This window comes from Lolium perenne, chromosome 2, assembly GCF_019359855.2.
Source record: "Lolium perenne isolate Kyuss_39 chromosome 2, Kyuss_2.0, whole genome shotgun sequence".
In the NCBI taxonomy this organism is placed as follows: domain Eukaryota; kingdom Viridiplantae; phylum Streptophyta; class Magnoliopsida; order Poales; family Poaceae; genus Lolium; species Lolium perenne.
The window spans coordinates 50,998,911-51,014,712 of record NC_067245.2 but is presented as its reverse complement, the minus strand read 5'-3'; the positions used below and the strand labels follow the sequence as shown (position 1 = coordinate 51,014,712).

The 15,802-nt window shown below is 62.5% G+C and overlaps 2 protein-coding genes across 2 annotated transcripts; one reads left to right on the top strand and one right to left on the bottom strand.

Moving 5' to 3' along the window:
* The first annotated feature begins 2,391 nt into the window (after nucleotides 1–2,391).
* Nucleotides 2,392–4,520, top strand: LOC127328549 (uncharacterized). Its single transcript, XM_071825334.1, has 3 exons — nucleotides 2,392–3,183; nucleotides 3,261–3,599; nucleotides 3,913–4,520. Exons 1-3 carry the CDS (start codon nucleotides 3,018–3,020, stop codon nucleotides 4,518–4,520), a joined length of 1,113 nt encoding a protein of 370 aa, XP_071681435.1. The 5' UTR covers nucleotides 2,392–3,017.
* An 8,480-nt stretch (nucleotides 4,521–13,000) lies between these two features.
* Nucleotides 13,001–13,611, bottom strand: LOC139835477 (uncharacterized). The gene is made up of 2 exons (XM_071825333.1): nucleotides 13,512–13,611; nucleotides 13,001–13,428 (listed from the first exon to the last, which is right to left on the bottom strand). Exons 1-2 carry the CDS (start codon nucleotides 13,609–13,611, stop codon nucleotides 13,001–13,003), a joined length of 528 nt encoding a protein of 175 aa, XP_071681434.1.
* Between the last annotated feature and the right edge of the window lie 2,191 nt (nucleotides 13,612–15,802).

Here is a 15,802-nt window from a genome sequence, read left to right as displayed (position 1 = left end):
GGCCGACTGAGGATTTCCTTTCAGCCGGCTGCGCCCTCATCCGGCTCGTTCCTGCCGGCTGCTCCGCCTTGTACAATTTTCGCTTTCTCGCAAGATCTGATGGCGTCTCCGCCTTGCTGATGAATTTTGGTTCGAATGGAATTTATCGTCCGGCTCCGGCTTGCGGCGCGCCGGAGTCTCCGCCGCCTCGGGCCCTGCGCCCGACTTGACTGGTCTGACGCCTGGCCTGGCGGTCGGTTCGTCTGGTCACATCAATGTCCCTCCGGATCCGGTGCGGTAGTGGGCGACGTGGTGTGGCCGTTTCTGGTAACGGTAGCGGTCGTGGGAGGAGTTACGGCGCAGTAAATCCGGAGACGTGGCCCACGTCGGCCACTTGGAGGCCAACCGCCCGCCGCGGTCGGCTATAAATGCCGCGGGGGCGGTATCGAGGCGGCACTTGCCCCTTTCTTCCTCCTCGCGCTCCTGCCTCGCTCCTTCTCTTCACTCGAGCTCTTCGCTGCTCCGACGCCGTTCCTCTTCCGTTCTTCTAGCGAACCTCAGCGAGCGGTTGCCCCGACGATCTTCCGCCGAGCTGCCGCCGCAAACCCGCCAATCCGGCGCCACGGGGCCACGCGCATCGACGGCGCGCCCTTCTCCACCGCGATCTCCTCCGGCGAGGAGCGGCTCTTCTTCGCCCTTCCGCCTCTCCTGGACCTCCTCTTCTTCTTCGTCCTCGATGGCCCAGCCGAGCGGCTCCTGGAAGGGTTCCTATATGCAGGAGGACGACATTGCCCGGCTCGTGCGCCTCCGCCGCATCCCGGCGGGGGTGGTTACCAGGGCGCCGGGCGCGGAGAAGGAGCCTCGGCCGGAGCCCGGCGAACGCGTGGTCTTCGGCGCGCATCTCGACCGCGGATTGGGTCTGCCGGCTTCCAACTTCTTCCGCCGGTTCCTCGACCACTTCGGCCTGCAGCCGCACCACCTGCCGGCCAACGCCATGATCCTCCTCAGCTGCTACGTGGCCTTCATGGAAGGCTACGCCGGCTTGTGGCCGGACGTGGAGTTTTGGAGCCGGCTCTTCTACATCAAGGCGCAGACGACCGAAGGCCGCCTGAGGACCTGCGGCGCCGCCTCCATCTATCCTCGCACGGGTACGTCCTTCCCGCGGATTCCGACTGTCGATTCTGTAAAGAATTGGCAGATGTCTTTCTTTTATGTGCGGAACGAGAGCCTGGCCTTCGACCGGCTCAACCTGCCGGAATACAACCCGGCTCCGCCAGTCGGCCGGATCAACTGGGGCTACAACGCCAAGTCCTCGGACCCGGACGCGGAGGTGAACCTCCTGTGGGACTTCCTGGGCGAGTGCGTCGCGGAGGGCCGGCTGAGTGCCGAGGACCTCCTCTGCACCTACATCTCGCGCCGGGTCATACCGCTCCAGTGGCGCGTCCACAAGATCGGCCATATGTCCGGCCGGCTCGACCCGACACGGACGTCGAAGGTGGAGCTCTCCAAGTCCCAGGTGGCTCACCGGGTGAACAACATCACCAAGGCCAACATGCCGGACAACTGGAATTGGGGGCTGCCGCCTTACAGCCGGGAGCAGCCGCCTGAACTGGTAAGTTTGACGTTTTTGCCGTCTTCCGGCTTGCGGCTGCGTGGCCGACTTGATATTTATCTTGTTGTTTTCAGCTTTTCACCCACCAAGGCATCGAGGATGGCGACTTGGCGACGAAGGTCTGGACGCCGGATCACATCGACCCGGCTGACCTAGCCGGCGACCAAGCCGGCGACGACGATCTGCCGGTGGTGCAGGATCAGGGCGGCCAGGGGGAGCATAACCCGCCGCCCTCGCCTGAGCATGAGCAGGAGCAGGAGCGGGAGCAGGAGCAGGAGCCGGCCCAATCCGGCACGGGGCCCATCCCGGCAGTGCCTCTGCGCGCGGTGCCGCCTACGAGCATGGCGACTTCTGCGCCGAAGGGGAGGAAGCGGGCCGGCGTCGGGTCTACGGTCGCTTCGGAGGCGAGGGCCAAGAAACAGCGCCGGCTGGCGCCCAAGAAGGTCCCGGAGAAAGCCGGGTGAGTTCTTTTTCCTTTGTTGTTTGATTCCTTTTCTTTCTTTCCTCTCTGTACTTATCTTTTCTTGCTTGTTCAACTAGGGCCGCGATTAAGTTTACCCAGGGAGGCGGCTCTCGGCGAGCTCCTCCCGTCACGTCGCCGCTTCGGCGGCGAGGGAGGAGCCAACCCCGCAACCTTCAGCACGCGCGCGCACGCCGCCGGCTGCTAACGTGCCGCCTGCGGCCACGCCACCTTCTGCGGGGGCGTCCTCTTCTGCCGCGCCTTCTGCGGCGCCTGGCGGCGGAGACCAGGGTCAGTCGGCACGCCGGCCGACCCTAGACGACATGTTCCCGCGCCGCGCCCCGTTTGTGGAGCAGGCAGCCGGTGCTGGCAGGGGCATGCCATCTGCGGCCGGAGCTGGAGCTGGTGGGGCTGCGCCGCCTTCGACCGGAGTCGGTGGGCCCGCGCCCAACGTCGTGGTGCCGGAGAGCTCTCCGGAAGGAGCGCCTCAAGCGCCGGATGCGACGGCTCCCACCGGGCCGACTGCTTCGACCGCGCCGCCTCCAGCTTCGGAGCCGACGAGGAGGGAGCCGACCGGGAAGGAGCCGGCGAGGGAGGAGCCAGCGCGCTCGAAGGACGCCGACTCCCGGGCGCTGGTGAGGATGAAGGGCCCGCCGGGCCCAACTGAGGGCCTTCATGTGGCCAAGGGGGCCCGGCTGCTGCATGTGCCGTCTGCCTCTGACTCCAGCCTTGGCTCGGCTGGCACCATGGAGGCTGCGTGGCACAAGGCGGATTCTTGCGAGGTGTTCAACCGGGAGGGACAGCCTGGTGCGGCGCCCATGAAGATGGTCTTCTCCGGCTACCGGGCCAGCCTTAAGAACAAGGCCGCCGAGGCCCTTGCCCAGCTAGCAACGCTGGAGGATGCTGACAAGGTAGGTGTCTTCTTGTTTTTGCAATTTTGTTATTATCCTGGTAGCCCTCCGAGGCATGGTCCGGCTGCTTGGAGCCGGTCCGGGTTTCGTCTGGATATCTGATTGTTTCTTTCAGGCGGTTACGGAGCGACGCACCGTCTTGTACAACAAGGTGGTGACTAGCTACCACAAGGCCAAGATCGAGCGAGCCGGCTTGGCTCGCGAGCTGGAGGCTGTCAAGGGTGAGGCCTTCTCTCTTTTGACTTGCTTTTTCTGTGAGTTTCTTTTTTACTGACGGCCCATTTTTGCCAGCTTGCAGCTGAGGCCGCCCGGGTCCCGCAGCTTGAGTCGGACCTCCGAGTTGCCCGCGCTCAATGCGCCACAAGTGAGGAGGCGAACCGGGCTGCTGCCGCCAAGCTGAAGGTGGCTGACGGGGAGCTGAAACGGCTGCGCCTCCTTGAGGCTAACCATCTCAAGGAACTTGCCGCCCTCAAGAAGGAGCAGGAGGAAAAGCTGGAGGGTCTGAGCAAGCGGTTGGAGGAGGTGGAGCGGCAACGGCTTTCGCTCCAGCAAGAGGTGACCACCAAGTCCAACGAGCTGTCGGCCACCACCAAGCGGTGGTTGGAGGAACTTAGCGCGCTCGACCGCGGCTTGGCGGGTGAGTCTTTTGTCTTATGCCTTCCCCTTTGCCGGCTTTTGGCCGTCGGCTGCCGGCTTAGGTTGGCAGCCGGCGGCAGAAACTTGATTTTTTCGATATCTCCATCTTCGGGCTGGGGGCAGTCGGTTCTTGCCGGCTGTCGCCAGGCTCTTTTTTTTTTTTTTTTTTTTTTTTGCTTCGGAATCTCCATCTTCGGGCTGGGGGCAGTCGGATCTTGCCAGCTGCCGCCAGGCTTACTTCAGGACTTCGAAAATTTGCATTTTTCAGCTTATTTCGGCTTTGATGGCTTCTGACATGCTTTTCTTCTTTGCAGCGGCCTTCCCTGAGGCGCAGGAGGAGGCGTTAGCGGCTGTTGGCAGGGCGCGGGAGGATCGCCGGCAGGCCACTGGGGAGCAGAGCTCCGACTGCTTCACCATGGACGACTATCTGGCGTCCATCGCCGCCCGCGTGGAGCCGGTCACCAAGCTTGGCTGGGAGCTGCGGAAGGCGGCGGAGGAGCTGATCCGACTGCTGTGGCCGACGGAGACGCTGCCGGAAGATCTCTCCAATCTCATCGCTTGGCTGGACAGGGCTCCCGACCGCTTCTTGGACTGGAAGGAGTCGGCCACGCGCGCCGGAGCCGATATGGCGCTATCTTTTGTGCTTTCCTGGTATAACGAGGTTAGCCTCGACCAGTTGGAGTTCCGGCGCGCCGACGTGGAGGACAAGCTCCCGGCGGAGAACAAGACTGCTCGGCTTGCCCGCGCCTGCGCCATTGCCGACTTCGTCGACAAGTCTATCATTATCGCGGACCCGAATCCGCCGTCTGACGACGAGGAGGAGGAGGCTGAGGACGAAGAGGTGGATGACGTGCCCGAGGATGACCCGGCAGCCGGCTCTGCTTATGCTCCTCCAGCTGGTCCTGATTCAGCCGGTGCTTAGCTTCTACCTGTCTTTCAATTGTTGCTTTTGCCAAGACAATTCGTTAAATCCCCGGGATGCCGGGTGCGTATGTAAGACAATATTATCGCCCTTTAATTAAGTCACATTTTAATGTGTTTGTTAATCATTTTGCGTGCCGAGTTGCTTTCTTTCGACTCGTTCGCTTTTTCCCATCCGCCCCACTCTTTGGCTGTGCCCTTGCCGGTCGTACGTCCGACTTGCGATCCGTCGCCGGATCAAGAGCGGGCCGCTGGGTGAGGCCGACAGTATTTCAGTCGACCGAGCCGAATTTGGGAATCCGGCACTTTTATGAAAAGTTGCAAGTCAACTCGCTTTTACTCTTTCCCTTAGTCGTTTTTCGCGTGCCGGCTCCCTAGGCCTTACTCCCACCAGCCAGACAGCCGGGTTGCGGTCTGTAGCTGGATCGGAAGCCGGCTGTCGGAAACCGGATCACGTTACTGAGCCAACCACGTGAAAGGGTTCAAGCCAATTGGCGGAACGAAATAGAGTATGCGAAAAACTTGTCGGAAACGGCGCTCTCGGCGCAAGCTTTTTCATAACTTACAAAAGGGATACAAGGGATACATACATTCCTGCTCTCATGTGTAAAATGGGCGGAGTAACCTGACATTCCAGGGACGTTTAGTCTCCTCGTCAGCCTTGTCCGGCTTGTTTTTCTTAGCCTCTTGGGCATCTATGAGATAGTAGGAATCATTGCCTACTGCCTTGCTCACGATGAAGGGACCCTCCCATGGGGATGATAGTTTATGCTGTCCGGCTGTCCTCTGGATCAGCCGGAGCACTAGGTCTCCTTCTCGGAATGCTAAGGGCTGGACCCTCCGGCTGTGATAGCGTCGGAGGCTTTGCTGGTAGATGGTAGATCTAGACTCAGCCAGCAGCCGGGCCTCTTCGACCAGGTCAACTCCATCTTCGCGAGCTTCTTTGGCTTCGGCTTCTGTGTAGAGCTTGATCCTTGGCGCGTCGTGCTCGATATCAGTCGGCAGGACGGCTTCGGCCCCGTATACGAGGAAAAATGGTGTGAAGCCGACTGAGCGGTTTGTCGTTGTGCGTAGGCTCCATAGCACATTGGGCAGTTCTTCAATCCAGCAGCCGGCTGCTCGCTCGAGCGGCTCCACCAGCCGGGGCCGGATGCCGGCTAGTACTAAGCCGTTAGCCTTCTCCACTTGTCCGTTGGACTCTGGGTGTGCCACAGAAGATAGGGCCATCCGGATCCCCATTTCCCCGCAATAGCGAGAGAAGATGCCTTGGGAGAAGTTGGTGCCGTTGTCGGTGATGATGGTGTGGGGGTAGCCGAATCTCACAATGATTTCCTTGAGGAATGTGACGGCTGTGGACCCGTCCAGTTTCTTGATTGGCTTGGCTTCGATCCACTTGGTGAATTTGTCAATCATCACCAAGAGATGTGTCATGCCGCCTCGCGCTGTTCTGAATGGGCCTACCATATCCAAGCCCCATATGGCAAATGGCCATGTGATGGGGATGGTTTTCAAGGCGGAAGCCGGCTGGTGTCTCTGCTTTGCGAAGCGCTGATAGCCGTTGCACTTCTTCACCAACTCTTCTGCGTCTCTGAGCGCAGTCGGCCAGTAAAAACCGTGCCGGAAGGCTTTGGCCACTATGGCTCTGGATGAGGCGTGATGTCCGCACTCTCCTTGATGGATTTCCCGTAGGAGTTCAATCCCTTCAGCCGGCTTGACGCACCGCTGGAACACCCCACTTACGCTGCGTTTGTACAGCTGGTGGTTGATGATGGTATAGGCCTTGGCCCTTCTCTCAATCTGCCTGGCCTGGACTCTATCATCAGGCAGCACACCGTCGGTGAGGTAGGAGAGGAATTCTTGTGCCCATGAAGGTACGCATCTTATCTCGAATACGCTAACCAACAGGGCCTCCTGCGTGGGAGCTTCCGGGTTCGACTGCATGGTCGCCGGGTTCGGCTTGCTAGCCGGCGGGTTCGGCTTGCTAGCCCCCGAGTTTGGCGATGAAGCCCCCGGGTTGGACTGAGAAGTCCCCGGGTTCGGCATGCTAGCCGGCGGGTTTGGCTTGTTAGCCCCCGACTTGGGCGATGAAGCCCCCGGGTTCGGCTGAGCAGCCCCCGGGTCAGCCGGCACGAATATTGAATCCGAGTCCGGTGACGGTATGATGGACGGCTTCTTGAGAACCGCCAAGGCGACACCCGGCGGAATAGCTTGCCGGGTTGAGCCAATCTTGGACAAGGCATCAGCCGCCTCGTTGTTTGCTCGTGGCACGTGGTGGAATTCGCAGCCGTCGAAGAAGCCGGATAACTGCTGGACATGGAAGCGGTATGAGGCCATGTTGGCGTCCTTTGCGTCCCAGTCGCCAGATGCTTGTCAGTATGACCAAGTCGGAGTCGCCGAAGCAGAGTATGCGACGCACGCCAATCTCCTTGGCCAGCTTCAGCCCATGAATGAGCGCTTCATATTCCGCCACATTGTTGGATGCGGCGAAGTGGATCTGCAGGACGTAGTCCAGCCGGTCTCCCTTGGGAGAGGTGATGACGATGCCGGCTCCCAAGCCATTGCGCATCTTCGAGCCGTCGAAGTGCATCTTCCAGTGTGTGGAATCCGGCACAGGCGGCAGTGCGCATCTCAGCCCAGTCGACGAAGAAGTCGGCTAGGATCTGCGACTTGATGGCTGTGCGTGGCTCGTAGAGGATGGTGTGGGCGGCTAGCTCCAGGGCCCACTTGGCAACCCGGCCGTTGGCATCCTTGCTGCCGATGATTTCCGCCAAAGGCGCTGTGGCAACCACCTTGATGGGGTGCTCTTGGAAGTAGTGCTTCAGCTTCTTGGCCGCCATGTAGACGCCGTAGGTGACCTTCTGGTAGTGGGGGTAGTTTTGCTTCGACTGGGAGAGCACTTCGCTAAGGTAGTAAACTGGGCGTTGGACCAGCTGCTCCCTGCCGGCTTCTTTGCGCTCCACCACCAGGACAACGCTAACCACTCGGTTGGTGGCTGCGATGTACAACAGCATCGGTTCCATTGAAGCCGGCGTTGCAAGGATTGGCGCGGTTGAGAGCACGCGCTTCAAGTCACGGAAAGCTTCATCTGCCTGCGGTGACCAGACGAATTTGTCCGCCTTCTTCATCAATTGATACAGGGGCAGTGCCTTCTCTCCCAGCCGGCTGACGAAGCGGCTCAAGGAAGCCAGGCAGCCAGCAAACTTCTGGACGTCCTTGAGGCACTGCGGCAGTTCCATCTTCTCCAGGGCACTGATCTTGTCCGGGTTGGCTTCGATCCCTCGCTGAGAGACGAGGTAGCCAAGGAGCTGGCCAGACGGCACGCCGAATGTGCACTTGGCCGGGTTGAGCTTCATCCGGAATCTTCTCAGATTGGTGAAGGTTTCTCTCAGGTCATCAAGGAGGGTAGTCGTCTCCTTGGTCTTTACAACGACATCATCCACATATGCGTGAACGTTTCTGCCGATTTGATCCTGCAAGCATTTTTGCATGCACCTTTGGTAGGTGGCGCCTGCATTTTTCAAGCCGAACGGCATAGTCGTGTAGCAGTAAGCCCCATACGGGGTAATGAACGAAGTCTTTATTTGATCATCCGGATTCAAAGGAATCTGGTGGTAGCCTGAATAGGCATCTAGGAAAGACAACAGTTCACAGCCGGCAGTCGAGTCTATGACTTGATCTATGCGCAGCAGGGGAAAGGGATCCTTTGGGCACGCCTTGTTCAGGCTGGTGTAGTCGATACACATGCGCCAGGAGCCGTTCTTCTTCAAAACCAGGACCGGGTTCGCCAACCAGTCCGGGTGCAGCACTTCCATGATGAAGCCGGCAGCTAGGAGCCGGGCGATTTCTTCACCGATGGCCTTCCTTCGTTCTTCGGCGAAGCGCCTGAGAGGCTGCTTCACCGGCTTGGCTTCAGGCCGGACGTGGAGGTGGTGCTCAGCCAACTCCCTCGGCACACCCGGCATGTCTCTTGGAGTCCATGCGAAGATGTCCTGATTCTCACGGAGGAAGCTGGTGAGCTCGCTTTCCTATTTCTTGTTCAAGCCGGCACCGATGGTGACGAACTTGTCCGGCTGCGCCGGGTCCAGCAGGATCTTGGTGTTGTCGGCCGGCTGGAAGTGAGTCGTCCCAGCCGGGTTGCCCGCAGCCGGCATGTCTGTCTGCGCAGCTTTGGCGAGGGCGACGGCGTCGTGGATGAGCTGCTTCTCGGTGGCGATGACCAGCGTCTGGGCCATCTTGGAGCTCTGCGTGGCACAGTCCATGGAGCGACGATAGTCGCCGGCTATGGTGATGACCCCCTTGGGGCCAGGCAGCTTCATCTTCAGGTACCCATAGTGGGGCACCGCCATGAACTTGGTCAGGGCCGGCCTGCCCAGGAGCGCGTGGTAGGGACTCACGAGGTCCACCACCTCGAACTCGATTCTCTCTGTGCGGAAGTGGTCCGGCTTCCCGAACATCACCTCCAGCGTGATCCGGCCGATCGGCTGGCAGCAATGGCCTGGCACGATGCCATGGAAGACGGTGGGGGTGGGGCGCAACTCGGCCTCCTGGATGCCCAGCTTGCGGGCGGTGTCGCGGTAGAGGATGTTGATGCTGCTGCCGCCGTCGATGAGGACGCGCGAAAAACGCACGCTGCGCCGGGTTGTGCCGATGGTGGGGTCGAGGACCATGGCGTAGCTGCCCGGCTTCGGCAGGACAGCCGGTGTGTCGCGGCGATCAAAAGTGATGGCCTGCTCTGACCAGTTTAGGTACTGGGGGACCGGCGGTATGACCGCGTTGACCTCGAGGGAACGGCGCTCTTGGCTCGTCCTGTCCTCGGGCTCGGAGGTGAAGATGATGTAGGTGGCGTCTTCGGCCAGATATCGGCCGCCATGGTGCACTTGGTTAGCCTCGTGGTGCTCGAGGTTGGCGTTCTCTGCGCCGGCTTGGCCACCCGGCCCGCCGGCTGGTGGGGGCGGGGGGGGGAGGCGGTAGAGGTTCACCGCTAGTCAGCCGCTTCATGAAGTGGCAGTCGCGGGTGGTGTGGTTGGAGGGGTTCTTGCCGCTGTGGTACTTGCACGGCGAGTCGAGCATCTGCTCGAAGGTGTACTTCGGCTTCCACTGCCGGTCTTGCTTCTGGCGGCGGCTGCCGCCTGCCGCGTTGTCTGCCACGGCGGCCACATGGGCGGAACCGTACCGGCGGTCCGGCTGGTCGCTGTGACGCTTGCCGCGGTAGTTGTCCCGCCGGCTGCCATGCGAGCCGCCCTCGGCCGGCTTGTGCTCAGCCGGCCTGTTGTTGTCCCGCCTTGCTGGAGCCGGTGAAATATCAGCCGGCGCCTTGCCGGCTTCCTCTGCCAGCGCGTACTTGTCTGCGATGACCATCAAGGCGGCCATCGTCTTGGGCTCGCTGCGGCGTAGCTTGTGCCACAGCATGGTGTTGGGCCGGCAGCCGCCCATGAAGAAGCTGATGGCTTGCATCTCGTGCACGCCCTCGCAAGAGTTGCGCATCTCGCACCAGCGCGTCAGGTACGCGCGATCCGTCTCGTCCGGGCCCTGCTTGCACATCTCAAGCTGTTGAGGGCGACCCGGCCGGCGATAAGTGCCGGTGAAGTTGCTGATGAAGGCGGCTTCGAAGTCCAGCCAGCCGTTTATGCTGCCGGCTAGCAGGTTGTTGAGCCACGTGCGGGCGGAGCCGAGTAGCATGAGGGGGGAGTAGCGCACAGCCCAGCGCTTGTTGCCTTTGGCGATGCCGACTGCGGTGGAGTAGTCCTGCAGCCAGTCCTCCGGCTTGGCGGTGCCGTCGTACTTGGGGGTGTCGCGCGGGAGCTGGAAGCCGTCGACCATGGGCTCGTTGAGGATTGAACCAGCCGGTCGAGGCGGTCCCGGGCGTCGGTGGGCTCGATGCGCGGGTCCAGCCGGGAGTGTGCCGGCTGGCGCACGCCGCTTGCTTCTGGAGCCGGCCGGTGATGACGGCGGGGCCCGGAGTCTTGCTCCTGGTTCCGGCTTGGAGGGGGCCGGCTGCGGCTGCTGCCCCTCGGCTGGTGGCTTGGCCGGCCCGAGCTGTGCGTGGCCCAGGAGTCATGGCGCCGGCTTGGTGTTGGGGAGGCGGACTCGGCCGTGTCCCTGGCGCCTTCCCTGTCGTTGCCTGCAGCTCCACGAGCGTGAGAAGCTCTGGGGGCATTGACATACCTGGGGTCGGCAATCTGCCTGTTGGCTGCGTTGAGCAGCTCAGTCACCCGCTTGGTCTGGCGGCGTAACTCTTCGCCCTCGGGGCGGTTCAGCTCTTCTGCGGCGGCTTCTGCCGCGCGCACGTTCTTGTCGGGGGTGTTGTAGACGGGGAGCTCCGCGGACAGAGCCGGCGAAGGAGCGCCGTCGCGGGCGATCTCAGCGCCAAGGTCGCGGCCCCTGCGGCGGATATGGCCGGCTCGGCTTGGCTCGTCGCCGCCTGGAGTGAGGCCGTGGGCGCGGTTGTATTCGCGCTGGGTGATCTCCATCTGGCGCTTAGCAGCAGCCAGTTCTTCGGTTTGCTTGAGGAGGAGCTGGCGATGCGCCTCCAGGTCCGCCTCGATGGCGGCGGGGTCTCCGCCAGGCGTGAGCGGCGTGCTCAGCTTTGCCCGGACTGCATCCAGCCGGGACGGTGGTGGTGGCGCTTTCGGGCCCGAGCCGGAGGCGTTGGGGTCGATGTTGCGCTCCAGGTCGGGGCCGCGCATGCGCGGGTTCTTGGTGGGGAGCTCGTCGCCAGCCATCATGACTTGCACGACGGCGGGGCTGGCGGAAGCTCGCGGAGGAGGGCTAGAGCAGCGCAGCACCTGCCGCGGGTAGCGCGGCGGTGCGACGGTGGCGACGTAGACGTCGAAGCCGCCGAAGGAGATGACGCTGCCGCCGGCTGGGAAGGGCCGGTCAGCGAAGCAGCCAGCGTTGTCGCTGACGCAGTTGAGGGAGCCGAATCTCCAGATCAAGCCTGAAGCGACTCGCTCGCCGGTGGTGATGGTGAGGCCCGTCCGGATGAAGACACCGGCCGAGGATGCTGAAGGCCCCACGGTGGGCGCCAAATGTCGTGGTATCGTCACGGCATATGCCATAGGGTGGCTAATCGAAGTGGTTCCTGAGGGATCTCACGGCGGTATCCGGATGCGGGTATGGGCACGAGCGACACGGCGACGTACCCAGGTTCGAGGCCCTCCGATGGAGGTAAAACCTCTACTCCTGCTATGAGTGTATATGATGATCACACAATACAATGGTGCTCCTAGAGCTGTGTCCGGCTGCTCCTGAGAGGCTAAGGGAGACGATGGTCTCTCTCACAGGGCAGCTCTGTAGGTGGGTGAAAGTTATAAATGATCGATCCCCTGCACGAGAGGGGGTAGTGCGGCTTATATAGGCACCGGCACTTTACATATAAGACCCTATAGTTTACTGGCCGGCTTGGCCGGCTCTGGCTTCCGCTCCTTCCCGAGGCGGTGACGTCAGGAGTGGTTGAGGCATCGTGGCCTGTCCCATCCGGCTGCCACGGTCAGCGGTATGGAGAGGAGGTGTCCCTGTCTCCGCCAGCCACTGTAGCCAGTACGGATCGTCGTAAGCCCTGACGGCCTGTCCGGCGCGTGGCACTATTGCTCCACAGTGCCCCGCGCTTTACGGAAGATGGAGTCAGCGTGGACTTTGGGAACCCGGATCACCAACCCGGTTCCTTCCAGTGCAAGACTCGCCAGCCTCGAGTCGGTCTGAGGTACAAACCCCAGTCGGATATGGCTTGTAGAAGCCGGCCCAGCTACAGCATTGGTGGCCGTAGCCAGGCCGACTAGGACCTAGAGCCAGCCGGCTTCCGGACCAGCCGGCCACGGCGCCAGCCGGCTGCTCCTCAGCCGGCCTTTGCCGCGAGCCGGCCAGTGGCCAGCCGGCTGCTCCGCGTCCATTGCCCTATCCGGGGTCTTCCCCCCGACAGCAACCTTGAGATCGGCTGGGAGTTTGTCCTCCACGCCGGCTCGCCGAAACTGGAGCTGCCCCAGGTCCACCTCGTTGTACCAAGAGAGGACGAAGGACAGTGCCATGTCGGCACCAGCGCGCGTGGCCGACTCCTTCCAGTCGAGGAAGCGGTCCGGCGCCCGCTCCATCGAAGAGATGAGGCCGGAGATATCTTGCGGCACCGCCTCGTCAGGCCACAGCATTGGCACCAGCTCTTCAGCCGCCTTCCGAAGCTCCCAGCCGAGCTTGGTGATGGGCTCGATGCGGGCAGCCATGGACGCCAGGTGGTCCTCCATGGAGAAGTACTCTGAGCTGCCCTCGCCGGTCTCCCGCCTCCTGGAGTCGCGCGCGACGCCAACGGCTGCTAAAGCCGCGTCCTGCGTCTCCGGGAAGGCCGCTGCAAGAAGAAGCAAGTCAGAAACCATCGAAGCCGAAATAAGCTGAAAAATGCAAATTTTCGAAGTCCTAAGCCAAAAGGAAAAGCTTGGCGGCAGCCGGCAAGAACTGACTGCCACCAGCCCGAAGATGAGGATAGCGAAGAAATCAGAAGTTTCTACTGCCGGCTGCCAATGAAAGCTGGCAGTCGACAGCCGAAAGCCGGCAAAGGGGAAGGAACATAGAGATGCACTCACCCGCCAAGCCGCGATCAAGCGCGCTAAACTCGTCGGTCCAACGCTTGGCGGTAGCCGTCAGCTCTGTGGACTTGGCGGTAACCTCCTCCTGCAGCGCAAGCCGCTGCTTCTCCACCTCCGTCAGCCGCCGGCTCAGATCCTCCACCTTCTCCTTCTCCGCCGTCCTAAGGGAGTTAAGCTCGGTAAGGTGGTTCTGCTCCAGCAGGCGCAGCCGCGTCAACTCCTGCTCAGCCAGCTTGAGCTTGCCGGCGGCGGATCGGCCCGCCTCCTCGCTCTCGGCGCACTGGGCGCGAGCGGCTCGGAGATCCGACTCCAGCTGCGGGACCTTGGCGGCTTCAACTGCGAGGCGGCCGGAAAGAAATGTCAGCCAACCAAGACTAAAAAGAAAATAAGACATCGAGTCGAAAGAAGCAAGAGCTTACCCTTGGCGGCTTCCAGCTCGCGGGCCAAGTCGGCCCGGTCCAGCTTGGCCTTGTGGTAATGGGTGACGGCGCGATTATACAGAATGGTGCGCCGATCCATCACAGCCTAAAGAATAGAGAAAGTCAGTCGAACAGGCGAAACCCGTGCCGGCTCCGAGCAGCCGGCCCATGCCTCGGAGGGCTACCAGGATAATAATCAGATCAAAACAGACAAAGCTTACCTTGCCGGCTTCCTCCACCTTGGCAACGTTAGCCGCGGCCTCGGCTGCCCTGGCCTTGAGATTGGCCTGCAGGCTGGAGAAGAACATCTCCACCGACGCTTGGCCGGGGTTCCCCTCCCGGCTGGTCACCTCGTAGGAGTCGGCGCGGAGCCACGCCTGCTCCATGGTGGCAGCCGAGCCGAGGCTAGAGTCGGAGGCGGACGGCACCTGAAGAAGAAGCGCGCCCTTGGCCACATGCAGGCCCTGCGGCGACGCTGATGGGGTCTCCGTCCTCACCAGCGCGCGCGAGTCGGCGCCCTCCATGCGCACCGGCTCGTCCCTTGCCGGCTCCTTCCTGGCCGGCTCCTCTGTCGTCGGCTGCGGCGGTGGCGTCGCTCCGGGCGCAGTGGATGGCCCAGCCGGCGCAGTCATCTCCGACGCCTGGGGTGCCCCCTCCGGGCTCTCATCCAGCTCCACCACGCTGGGCCTGGCGCCGGCTCCGGCGGCAGGTGGCGCAGCCCTGCCGGCTCCGGCTCCCGGAGCAGCCCTGCCGGCTCCGACTCCGGTTGAAGGCGGCATGCCCCGGCCGGCCCCAGCAGCGGGGTCCGTGGCGGCGAGTCCGGCGCGGGAACATGTCGTCCGGCGTCGGCTGCCGAAGTCGGCTCGACCCGCGTGCCACGATCAGGCGCTGAGGCCCGCGGCACGGCGAAGGAAGGTGCCCCTGCGGAAGGCGCAGAACCCGCAGGCGGCGGTGGCGTAGGAGCGCGCGATGAAGGCTGCGGCGTCGGCTCCCTCCTTTGGCGCAGCGGCGGCGACGCGACGCGCGGAGCTTGCCGGGAGCCGCCGCCCTGGGCAAACTTGATAGGGGCCCTAGCCGGATAAACAGAGAGAAGATAAGCATAAAAGTAAGGAAAGAAAAGGAATCAAACAAGAAAGAGAAAAAGAACTCACCCGGCCTGCTCCGGAACCTTCTTCGGCTGCTGCCGGCGCTGCTTCTTCGCCTTCGCCTCCCAGGCGGCGGTGGAGCCGGCTCGCTTTGTGCCCTTGGGCGCCGAAGTCGCCGTGGTGCTGGGCGGCCTCGTGCGAAGGGGCACGGCGGGGATTGGCCCCGTGGCGGACGTCGCCGGCTCCTCCTCCTCCTGCTGCTCTGGTGAAGGGGGCGGATTGTGCTCCCCCTGGCCGCCTAGATCAGGCGCCTGCAGTAGGTCATCGTCGCCGGCCTGGTCGCCGGCTTGGTCAGCCGGATCGACGTGATCCGGCGTCCACCTCCTCGTCGCCAGGTCGCCGTCCTCGGCGTTCTGGCGCTCAAAGAGCTAGAAAGACAGAAAAGGCATGAGCAAATAACAAGCCGGAAGTCGGCAGAAGAAAAAGGAAGTCGGCCTCGCAGCCGCAAGCCGGAAATTGGCAAAGACACGAGGCTTACCCGCTCCGGCGGATGGTCCCTGTCGTGGGGCGCCAGCCCGTAGGTCCAGTCCTCCGGCAGGTTCGCCTTGGTGATGTTGTTCACCCGGCTGGCCACCTGGGCCTTGGTGAGCGGCGCCTTGGACGTCCGGTTCGGATCGAACCGGCCGGACATGTGCCCGATCTTGTGGGTGCGCATCTGGAGCGGCAGCACCCGGCGCTCGGCGATGGTGCAGAGAAGATCTTCGGCAGTCAGCCCACTGTCAACGGCTTGCGCCAGGAGGTCCCAGAGCAGGTTCACCTCAGCGTCCGGATCCGTCGAGCGGGCGTTGTAGCTCCAGTTGATCCGGCCGACTGGAGGGGCCGGGTTGAACTCCGGCAAGTTGATCCGGTCGACGAGCTGCCCCTCGTTGCGCACATAGAAGAACGACATTTGCCAGTTCTTCACCGAGTCAACGGTGGGGATTTTGGGGAAAGGCGTACCGGGCCGGGTGTAGATCGAGGCGGCGCCGCAGGCTCGCAGGCGGCCGTCGTTGGTTTGCGCCTTCAAGTAGAACAGCCGGCTCCAAAAGTCGATGTCGGGCCACAAGCCGGCGTAGGCCTCCATGAACGCCACGAAGCAGCTGAGGAGGACGCACGCGTTGGCCGGCAGGTGGTGCGGCTGCAGGCCGAAGTTGTCGAGGAACTGCC

Excerpts from the sequence above, each read along its gene's own strand:
- LOC127328549 (XM_071825334.1), top strand. The coding sequence starts at position 3,018 with ATGGTCCGGCTGCTTGGAGCCGGTCCGGGTTTCGTCTGGATATCTGAT. Across the intron at positions 3,184-3,260 it reads CGAGCTGGAGGCTGTCAAGG|CTGAGGCCGCCCGGGTCCCG; the intron begins GTGAGGCCTTCT and ends GCCAGCTTGCAG. Across the intron at positions 3,600-3,912 it reads GCTCGACCGCGGCTTGGCGG|CGGCCTTCCCTGAGGCGCAG; the intron begins GTGAGTCTTTTG and ends TCTTCTTTGCAG.
- LOC139835477 (XM_071825333.1), bottom strand. The coding sequence starts at position 13,611 with ATGGATCGGCGCACCATTCTGTATAATCGCGCCGTCACCCATTACCAC. Across the intron at positions 13,429-13,511 it reads CGAGCTGGAAGCCGCCAAGG|TTGAAGCCGCCAAGGTCCCG; the intron begins GTAAGCTCTTGC and ends GCCGCCTCGCAG.